The sequence below is a fragment of the Sesamum indicum genome, linkage group LG4, assembly GCF_000512975.1.
Source record: "Sesamum indicum cultivar Zhongzhi No. 13 linkage group LG4, S_indicum_v1.0, whole genome shotgun sequence".
Classification (NCBI taxonomy): domain Eukaryota; kingdom Viridiplantae; phylum Streptophyta; class Magnoliopsida; order Lamiales; family Pedaliaceae; genus Sesamum; species Sesamum indicum.
This window is the reverse complement of record NC_026148.1, coordinates 7302883-7314022: the sequence shown is the minus strand read 5'-3', so window position 1 is coordinate 7314022 and position 11140 is coordinate 7302883. Positions and strand designations below refer to the sequence as shown.

At 33.7% G+C, this 11140-nt stretch overlaps 1 protein-coding gene and 1 long non-coding RNA gene across 2 annotated transcripts; both read left to right on the top strand.

The window, feature by feature from the left end:
* LOC105160161 lies at positions 222-2974 on the top strand. The gene is made up of 6 exons (XR_847693.2): positions 222-287; positions 1454-1719; positions 1827-1947; positions 2032-2319; positions 2427-2501; positions 2600-2974. It is a non-coding gene; the product is annotated as an uncharacterized LOC105160161 (long non-coding RNA).
* LOC105160160 (probable protein S-acyltransferase 7) lies at positions 6295-10806 on the top strand. Its single transcript, XM_011077427.2, has 6 exons — positions 6295-6538; positions 6690-6886; positions 7558-7740; positions 8370-8675; positions 9766-9999; positions 10094-10806. The coding sequence occupies exons 2-6, from the start codon at positions 6776-6778 to the stop codon at positions 10511-10513; spliced, it is 1254 nt and encodes a 417-aa protein (XP_011075729.1). The 5' UTR covers positions 6295-6538; positions 6690-6775; the 3' UTR covers positions 10514-10806.

Sequence of the window (11140 nt, the reverse complement as noted above, 5' to 3'; positions counted from 1 at the left end):
AAACAACATTTATTTTTTTGAAATAATTTCAATAAATATAATTAATTAATTGAAACACTCTTTGTAACGAAAATTTAAACGGTTGCATTAAACTACATATTTTGTGACGGCTTTTGTAATGACTTTTTAAATTTTATAACTCTCTTTGGCACGACTTTTGGAACGGCCAAAATTATATATATATATATATAGAACATTTACAGATTTTTTTTTCTTCCCCTCTTCTTCTCCCACCCCCTCCACTGTCCCACCTCCCTTCTCCCACCCCTAGCATCGTCCGAAGCCAGGTCAGTTTATTTAGTTTTTTTCTTCTTTTCTTTAATTTTTTTATGATTTTAGGTGTAATATTTATTGTTAAATGTGTGAAATTTTAAACAAATTTATATTTTATAAATTTTAAAAACTAATTTGAATTATTAAAAAATTTTCGAATTTTTGAAAATTCTAAAAAATTTTGCCAATTTTTTAAATTCTGTAATTTATGATGATGATGATGATGATGATGCTTGGAAATTTCTGAATTTAAAAAAAATATCATAATTTTTGAATTTTTTTTGGGAATTTCTGTAATTTAAAAAAAATCAGAATTTTTCAATAAATTCTGAGAAAAAATATTTCTGTAATTTCAGACAAAATCAGAAATTTTTCATAATTTCTAAACTATTTTGTTATTTTCTGTAATTTAAAAAAAATAGAAATTTTTCATAATTTTTAATTTTTTTTATTTTCTATAATTTTAAAAAATTCAGAAATTTTTCATAATTTCTGCATGTTTTTTATTTTCTGTAAATTTCTGCAATTTTCTAAATTTTTTTTGTAATTTTCTCAACTTTATATGTAATTTTATTACATATGCATGTAATTTTTTATAAATTAGAGGACAATAATATAATTTAGGAAAAGAGGCAAATTATTAGAAAATTAAGGACTACAATGCAATTTTTAGGAAAATTATGCATCTAAATGAAGTTTTTTGAAAATTAGAGGATGTTAATGTAATTTTAGGATAATAGGATTTTTATGAAATTATTAGAAAATTAAGGACTGCAATGTAATTTGTGTTGGAATAGGTGACCAAAAGCCAATTAGATTGGCGGTTTTGAGAACCATTTAAGAAATCTTTATTTAGGCAATATTGTCCCAACGAATATGGTAACTATTCGATTGGCACATGTATTTGTTCGTTGATCCGTTCACGTGAGACTTCAATGTAGAAGCCCTCTAAAGACACGTCCACCACACCGGATATGGAATCCCTTAATTCAATTTGCTAGAAAACACAAATACTTTCCATATTTTAGGACGCCAATGCAATTTTAGGAAAAGCAGGGACCTAAATTTAATTTGTAGGCAAAATTTGGACCTTATTTTTGGGAAATTATGAAAAATTTAATTTATTCAATAATAAAATACGAATATGTGTTTTGAATTTTAATGAATTTTTAAATTATAGATAATGACAATCAGTGCTCCACTACCTCGGGGTCGAGGTCGTGCTCGCGCCCGCAGCCGTGGCCTTCCCAGCCCTCCTCGAGATGAGCCAGCGAATGCACCTCCAGCCGTCGCATCCTCGAAGGGAGTCTCCTAGCCCCCGCCGATACCTACAGACTCCCCCACAGTGGGGTCAGATGAGGCGGTGGGGGCCAGCAGTACACAGGCCCTGGCGAGGCCGAGGGATGCACCACTAGCAGCGCCACTACTTCCCCCAATGGCCCAAAGGTGTTTCATCAGCCTTCGAAAATGCGAGATATGTATAAAATTTGTTCTTAATTGATTTGATATTTTTTATTTTTGAATTAATTTTAATATTTAATTATTATTTTCAGGTCCAATTGTGATTTTCACATGGGCATCAATTCAGCAGTCAAAGGGCATTATCCGCATCCTTGGGCCAACATATCGCAGATCCCACAGGAGCACCAGCTATTTTGGTTCCAAAAATTGAAGGTACTAATAATATTATTTAATTTTAAGTAATGTGTATATTTTCAAAATTAAATATTTATATAATTTTTTTTGTGAATTTTTCAGATGTCGTACTCGTGGGACTGTGACATCGAGTCGATGTTCAAGCTCGTCAAGTCGCAGGCGAGGAAGTTCCTGTAAAAGCGGTTCGCTGATGGACGAAACCAGTTGGCTCGACCACTGTGGTTGGCCGAGGAGATCTGGCGCTAGCTCCTCAAATTCTGGTCGAGCCCAAAATTCTAGAATTCCAGCACAGTTGGCCAAGAATAAGGTAAATTGGGCCGCCAACTCGAAAGCAGCTGCAACCATCTACCGCGGGGGTAGTCATCCGTTGGGGCGCACAAGCGGAAGATGGTTAGTATTTCAAATAATATTAGTAATTTTATTTATTTTATTTATTTCTAATTATTTTTATATTGATTTTTAAACATGGGACACAACTTGGACGCCCCGTCTCTCAGATGGAGGTGTTCAAGAAGGTGCACCAGAAAAAGGAGAACAACCAGTGGAGCGGCTCGAGGGCGGAGGAGGTCGCGGTAAGTAATTAAAAATATTTACGTAATTTATTCTTTTAATTTTAGATTATTTTTTTAATCTAATTATTTAACATGTTAGCAAGAGATTTTTTTTTTAGGATGACGGAGGAACGCCAGAGACAACTGAACAACAAATGAAGATCCTCCATTGTCCTCTCAAGGCTTCGTGGCACCGAACATGCAGCAGGTCTGGATGTCAGCAGTGGATGACCGGAAGAGGGACTGAGTATTCGGTCTTGGCTCCAAGCCCTACCACTCGATTATTAGACCATCCCAAGCGACCCAGTCGATTGCTTCCTCGCCCTCGCCACGACAGCCGCAGTGCCCCAACGTAGATGATCGGGTGTTGGCACTCGAGCGCTACATCAGAAGCATCGATCCCAACTAACCCGATTGTCTAGCGCCCAAGCCTCCAACTGATCCCTTAGCACCCGGCGATGACGACAAACAAGCGGCAGCTGGGGATAATAATTTTGGTAGTTTGTAAAAATATGATTTTGTAATAATATTTTAATTATTGTAATTAAATTATTATTATTTTTGTTATATTATGTGTGTTTTATATAAATTTATTTACTTAATTTACGAAAAAAATTAAAATATATTAAATAAAATATTTTTTAAAATATATTAAATAATATTAAATGAAATAATTTTTTAAATATATTAGAAAATAATAAATATTGTAATACAATAATAAAATATAAAATCGTCAGGCCGTTACAAAGAACGTGCCAAAAATAGTTACTAATTATAAACTAGGCCGTTTCAAAAACTATAACAAAAGCAGTGAAAAAACAGTTACAAATGCAGTACCAAACAAATACAAATATAATACAAAACAGTTATAAAGATTATTACAAAAACCATCCAAATATCTGGCAAAATCATACTTAAATGTGTTACAAAGGCCGTTACAATAACAATTATATCAAATCCAACCTAGCCATTACAAATGCCATTCCAAATTAATTTTTTTTCATGTTACTAATTTTGTAATGGCTACAATCAACCGTTACAAAAGCCGTTACAAATTGTAATAAATTTTTGCCAAGCCATTACTAATACTTTGTAACGTCTCGTTTAGGCCCAGTAGGCCTAACCATTACAAAAAAAAAAAATGCGCTACAAATTAAAAAAAAAAAAACCATTCCAATAAAATGATTTTTTTGTATTGTTAATACTGAGGTTGGGTTTCTAATTTTGCTACTTATATAAACTCTTTGCAACCCCATAAGAAAAGTGATGGGTGTCGAATCCACCAAAAATAATTTCTACGAATACTTTTGTAGATGTGTGAGTAGGATCGAATCCACAGAGATTGGTTTTAAATTAATTCCTTCAAAAATGAAAATAATTAGGGGGAGTTTTGATTGTGAAGAAGAATAAAACTAAAAAACTAATAAAATGAGAAGAGATAAATATAAGAGAAGAGTATTCCAGTTAAAGATAGGATCATGCTTAATTCCACGGTCGATCATATATGCAAAGATAACAATTATTCATGATTGATAAATTGGTTATGGCCATTGGTACGACCTAACAACCTCACCTTTCCTTACCTTGTGGATAGTCAAGGAACGTCCGTTGACTAAATCCCTAATCAGTAAACAACCTTGGGAACATCCTCAAGATTTAATTTACCGACAACATTAAGAACTAGACAGGCCCAATTCTAACCAATAAATTCCTACGATGATTTATTTAAGTTAGATTGTGCATTCCCCACAACATAATCGAAAACTTCTACATAATCAATTATGCGATGTTACCACTAGTTATTGAACTAAACAAACAATTACGGATTTGTAAGTTCAATTGGCTAGGCAAATATTCTTGACAATAAATCAGATTATTTGTAATAAAAGCACAAAGAACAACACAAATACCAACATGAATAAAAGTAGAAAGCATAAATTAGATCTTACAACTCGTTGGATTTAAGCAATCACCAAATCTTCAATCGAAATAAGAGAACTAGCTAGACATGCTAATGGAAGAACGTATGAAAAGCAAAGTAAGAAAATATTATAAAAACGTAGAGAAATAGAAGAATTCAAAAGTTGTCTCTTAAAGTGAATTACATCACCTATTTATAATAGCTAGATATCTAGTTCTACTAGGATTAGAAGTAGATTCCTAGTTGAAATAAAAAACTTATAGAGATAAAATTATAATCCTAGTTAAACTCTTCCTTCATCAGAGGTAGTCTAAGCAGCTCCAAACTCTTGCCAAAAATTGAGTTTGAGTCTTGTTTGAATTTTCATTTTGGTGCTTTTCTTCAATTTTCAATTCTTTTGTCCTAATGCTGCAAAATAATATTTAATTAGGAGCATTTGATCACAAAATAGGCTAAAATAGTACATGAAATAAGCACAAAATGCGATCTTATCAAAAAGGTCCTTCGAGCGGGATTATTGTCAAGGCCTTCTAAGATAGTGCGTAATAACCTTATCTTGTGACTTGCAATCCTTGGGCTATTTTTTACTGCAGACAAAACATGGCTATCCATCCCCAACACTGATTGTGTCTTGTGCAATTGTAGTGCTCTTGAGAAGCACTCGTACTTATTTTTTGAAATGAAAAATAAGGAAATGAAAAATAATATTAGTAGCACATTTGGAATGGAAATAAAAATATAATACTAATAATAATAAATAATTATTTATAGCGATGGTTTTGTAATGCACAATTTTTGTTGTTAATTCTTGGCAATGATAACTTTTCATAAAATAATTATGATTACTTGAAATTATAAATTTTATTTTTGTGACAAAGTAAAAAAAAAGTTATCACTAATTATATATATAATTAGTAGTAATATTAGAATTGCCACCTTTTTGTGGCTAATTTTCTATTTTTCTTAGTGAGACTGAGCTTTAACAAAAGAATTTCTTCGATAAATTTTAAAATTTTAACTCGAGATCAATTAACTTAGTGAAAAAAAAGAAGTAGATTATGCTAAAAAGATATCCGATTATTTTGAACGTCGAAACTCGCATTCGATTCAACTAAAACTTAACTCAAATAATAATCACATAGAGTTTAGGTACAGTTTCTTTAAATTTAATAATAATTCAATCCTTTTTGAAAAATATTGGATTATATTCGCACTCAAAATTTATTTGCACTTTTTGCATTTTCGAGATAAGATAAAACATACTCAACATTTGTATTTGTATTTTTACACCTTATCTGCGTACTTTTTTATTTTTCAATTTTCTATATATTATATATATACATAATATAAAACAGACATAATTTGACAATAAACAGTAATTTTTGTCTCCAAAAAATACAACATTAAACGTAAAATATTTATATATATACATATTTATATATAAAAATATATATTTAGACAATAATCAATGATTTTTGTCTCCCAAATTCGAACGTTCAAACTTTCAATGTACAATCCCAACCCATGGCATCTTCTCAACTCATATTACTACGTACTATAAATATGCCGGCGAAGCCTAGTTACTCTGCCGGCGGCGGCCTATAGTGGGCATGGTAGGCGGAGAAAGCATGCAGTTCTCCGCTATAGAGTCAATAGATTGCATTGTCTTTTCGTCGTACGATTTTTCGTTTGCGATGTTGAAATAAAAATGGAAAGAAGGAAGAAAAGAAAGGCGGCTATGCGACTGGTGAGGCGGGAATTGTGGAGGAGGGGTAGTCGAGGGTGGGGGTAGGCAAAAAACTGATGAATGTATTATCTTGTGTGCATTATTGTAGCGTTTGAGGCTAATATTCACAAGAATGGCATCTATGTTTGACCCCCTCTCTCATTCTCTCTCTCTAGCTCACAATTTGAATCAAAAAATAAATAAAAAAAGATTTCGTTTTTCTGCAGTAGGCCGGAAAAGGGATCGAGAGGGGGAGAGCCTCATTCATTTCTATTCCAATATTAACAAAAACTAAACCTTTCATATTTCATAGTAATATATTATAATATTCAATAAAGAAACCAAGATCAGAGGGGGTTTACTTCTTCCTTCTCTCGTTTTGGGCTTTGCCTTTCAGGGCACCAGAATTCGGTAACATCTTGACATGGGCATTTCTCTATTTTCAATTTGATTAATGCCTATTTGAGTTTTTGACATTTTCTTGAATTATCATCTTCAGTGTAGCAATATTTATTGGATATTCTGTGATAATGTATGTATGTATGTATGTGTTTGCTGGCAGATGGAAGGCTGACAAGAAATCTTGTGTTTGTGGGGGGAGTCTATGGAATATCTCTATTGGTTAAGCAGAACAGAATAGCATTAGCCATGTTTTCGCCTCCCCTACCTCGCCACCACATTTCCCACTCTAACAAGCGGCAAATTATTGTTGATGATGGCCCTCCACTACGCTTATATCAAGTTTGGAAAGGAAGAAATGTATGTTGTTGTTTCTCCTTGTGTTTTTCTTGTTGCAACTCAATGTCATTCCTTCCTTCCTTCTTTCATAGAACAAAAGGATAATCCCTGTAAAACCAATATTGATGGCAGGCTAACTATATGAATTAAACTTGGAAAAGAAATGACTTTCAGTTTTCTTTATATTGTAAGAGGGATATGACAATTATTGGATCTCATGATTGATGGTCTTTGTTTGTTTGTGTTTTTTAGCTCCTACTACGCATCATGCAGAAATGAAATTGCTCAATGACAAACCATTTATGTTTTTGTTTAATTCATACATGCACACCACATGCTAGTAACATGAAAATCAAGGTTGTCTCCATCTCATCTCTAGCTCAGTCCATATATAATTAAAGATTAGAAAATTTCACAAAAGACAAATGTATGAATTTATATAAGAATTGAATCATCATAGCAAGCATGCATAACAAGATGTAATATGATGGACATTAAGAGTTGATGAGCTGAGAAGATTCCTTAAGTCATTATCAATAATTACAAATGGTGTACCGGTTTCTACTGACTATAAATACACTTGGATTGTGCTATATGTATTCAATTGAGAAGAGGTTAGAGTCTTTGTACCATAGAAGCCTCTTCTCAAATTATGATGTCGAGGCAAACTTATTCTTTTTAATATCTTGCAGAAATTTATCTTTGGTGGCAGATTCATATTTGGTCCAGATGTCAGGTCTCTTTTCCTCACGTTGTCCCTAATCCTTGCTCCAGTAATCTTGTTCTGGGTGTTTGTTGCCAAAGGCCTTATTAATGCATTTCCCCATGGACCGGGCCTTCTTGTCGTAGTTCTCTCTGTTATATTCACTGCATATGTGAGTTCCTCCATTCTCATCTCACGTTTGATCATTATTATTGATTATACAGAATAACATCGGAGCAAGTAAAAAAAATTGGATATGAACCTATGTCGTATACAAGACTCTCGGTGGTAGAAATATGTAAGATATTAGTTAGATGAAGTTAGTAAATAACACATTTGGTCCCAGTTGCTTGCTTGAGCTATGATCACAAATGAGAGGTGATGCCGCGCATGAAGTACTAGAATAATTAAAAAGTTTGTAGTCGAGGAGCTCCTATGACGATGAACTTTGCTACCCTGAAATTTTATTATTCTCCCATGAGCTCAAGACTTCTTCATAAATGAGAATAGTCTTAGGCAACAGATACATGAATAGAATGGAGACAGATCGATGCTTATCTAATGTTTCGTTTGGTGTAAATATAATAAAACTCAGGCAGTTATGGAGTTCTAAAATTGCTTTTTATCTATCTTTCATCTGGTCAACTCCAATTTAATTAATCCATATTCTCATGGGCAGCTTAAGGAATTAAGACTCTATTTCTACTTGGGCATCAAACAAGACTTAATCTTTGTGATCATCCTATACACAGATGGATCTGCAATATATTATACTTCTTCCTTATTTAGTTCCTCATGCAGATCATCATTCTTTTGCTTCTCACGTCTGGAGGAGATCCTGGTATTATTCCCAGAAATCCTCACCCTCCTGAGATTGAAGACTGTGATATCTCAAGCTTATCAACAGATTGGGCTGGCAGTCAGAGTAGTGCTACTGGTTTACCGCTGACGAAAAATGTAACAATAAATGGGATAGTTGTGAAGGTTAAATATTGCCAGACATGCATGTTGTACCGGCCACCAAGATGCTCCCATTGCTCAATATGTAACAACTGCGTTGAGCGTTTCGATCACCATTGCCCATGGGTAGGGCAATGCATTGGAAAGGTTAGTGCCCTCCTTCCAGTATTGTTTTCTACTTATTCTTAGATGAGTTGTTTTGTTTTGTTTTGTTTTTTTTTCTTTTCACTTGATGTCTTGTAACCAACATGTTTGATAAATATCCACCAATTGATGTTTGTTGTAGAAGATTTGTACTAGAAAGGTTAATAGCAGCTTACTTATGCAAGCTTCTTTATTAAGAATTGTTTGTTATAAAGGATTAGTTGTGATTATGACCTTCTTGGGAGTTACTATAATTAGGGGTGCCAAATAGGCGGGTTAGATCGAATTTGGATTGGGTCGAAATAGGTTGGGTTCAATATGAGCTGGGTTTGAATTAACGGGTTGAAAATAGATTGGGTACAAATGAGTCGGGTTGGGTCAATGGTACCCATTTTTTTATATTTAATATTTACAAATTTAAAATTTTCGGATAATAATAAGATGACAATATTTTTAATACAACTTGTAATGTAATATAATACGATTAAATTTGTATTATTCATTGTTTGTGGAAAATAATCAGGTTACATCAAAGATTTATTTGTTCAATATAAAATGAAAAGCTTGTAAAGTATTAAAAATACCATATTTTTTGAAATAAATCATGAGACGAATAGTTGTGCAATCAATTTCTCCATAATTCTTTCTAAAATTGAATTATGAATTTTCAAAATAAATTTTGAAAATTTTGTTTCTCATAAAAAATGTGAAAAGTAAGAAATATAAAAATAGTTAGTAATATATAGTATAATTAACTCAAATTCTAATGAATTTAAGACCCATCACCAACCCATATAGGACCCATAATGAACTCATGAATATAATATTACTAATATCTTTCATCAATTCTATTAACATGAAGAACCCATGTAGGATCCATTAGAACTCATATAGGATCCATAATCTATTTAAATTTATATGGGGCATTCAACATTCTTGTACGTACTTTGATTTCTGCAATTTATAGCTTCTTCTATGCAAGTGTTGCTGCGTTGTACCTATTATTTCATAAAAACTGAGCAGGTTCCTAGTTAATTTGTTGATTGAGTTTGTTCTCATATACCATGATGACGAACTTGTTGCTCTATGACAGAGGAATTACAGGTACTTTTTCATGTTTGTGTCCTCCACAACCCTGCTATGCGTGTATGTTCTAGTTTTATGCTTGCTAAACGTCAAGAGTGTAATGGACAAGAACAACTGTAGTGTCTGGAGGGCTGTCGAAAAATCACCTATTTCAGGAATTCTCATCATATATACTTTCGTGGTCTGTTGGTTCGTCGGAGGCCTCACCACATTTCACCTGTACTTGATCTCGACAAACCAGGTTCTGTCTTTATCTTCTGCCGTTTATTTCAGTTTGATTTTTGCAGTCTTCGACGTTTAAGAGTATCTTTCTTCTTCATCTTCGTTTCCATCAGACGACGTATGAGAATTTCCGATATCAATATGATCGCAAGATGAATCCTTATAACCTTGGATTCGTTCGTAATTTCAAGGAAGTATTCTGCGCTAAGATCCCCAGTTCCCGGAATAACTTCCGGGCAATTGCTAAAATTGATTCATATGCTAGCATTGATGTGTCATCGTACTTGGGCCAAACGATAAGTAGTGAGATGCCAAACAGGGCCTTTGATACGGAGACAGGTGGGAAACGTCAAACTGTTGACGCTGATGAGTTTGAGGATATAAGGAGCCAAGTCGGGAGTTTTGGTGGGTTGGAGAGATGCGGCACCCAAAGACACGATTGGGATCAGAGAAGCAATTGGGACATAATGCCCTGTGATATTGGAAATGAACCATGCGTAAAGCATAGGGAGAAGATCAATGTTGAACACTGAGCTTCTCTCTATTGTTTCACGTGACTTTCTTGGAGCTAATTGAGCAGGATTTCTGCTAAGTTAAACATTTACACAAACACAAAGCAACGGGGCTTCGACTTCTAAAGCAAAAGCATCTGTTTGTGTACTAATACCCCACAACGAGTTGATTTTGGTGTTGTAGCAGATAAATGCAAAAGTAGTTACTGTTGTTTTGCTAACTCGTAGTGATTGGTGAGGTCGTGAATTACTCATAAATAGTTTGAGAATAGATGAGACTCATTAATTCTAATCTAAGACTTCTTTTTCATATGGTATATATATATCATCATGTTCACTGTTTACTTGTCATCATCTTCACTATGTAAAAGACAACATTGGAAGGTCTCATATTAATATTTTGTTATCTTACAATGGACCTTGGTCGGGGTTTAATACTTGGGAAAAACAGGATTGCTTGGCAATCGCGTGCTTATGAAATGACGTCGTATTAATGTATACTGGGTTGATGTGCGCTCGGTTTGTGTTTGGCAGCCTTTTGGTTGAGCAAAAAGGTTTTCTCCCTTTTTTGGCGATTTTCCTATGAAAGTGACGTCGTGTTGCTAAAAGGATTGTCGTATTGACTGTTTTGCATCAATTCCATGTAGT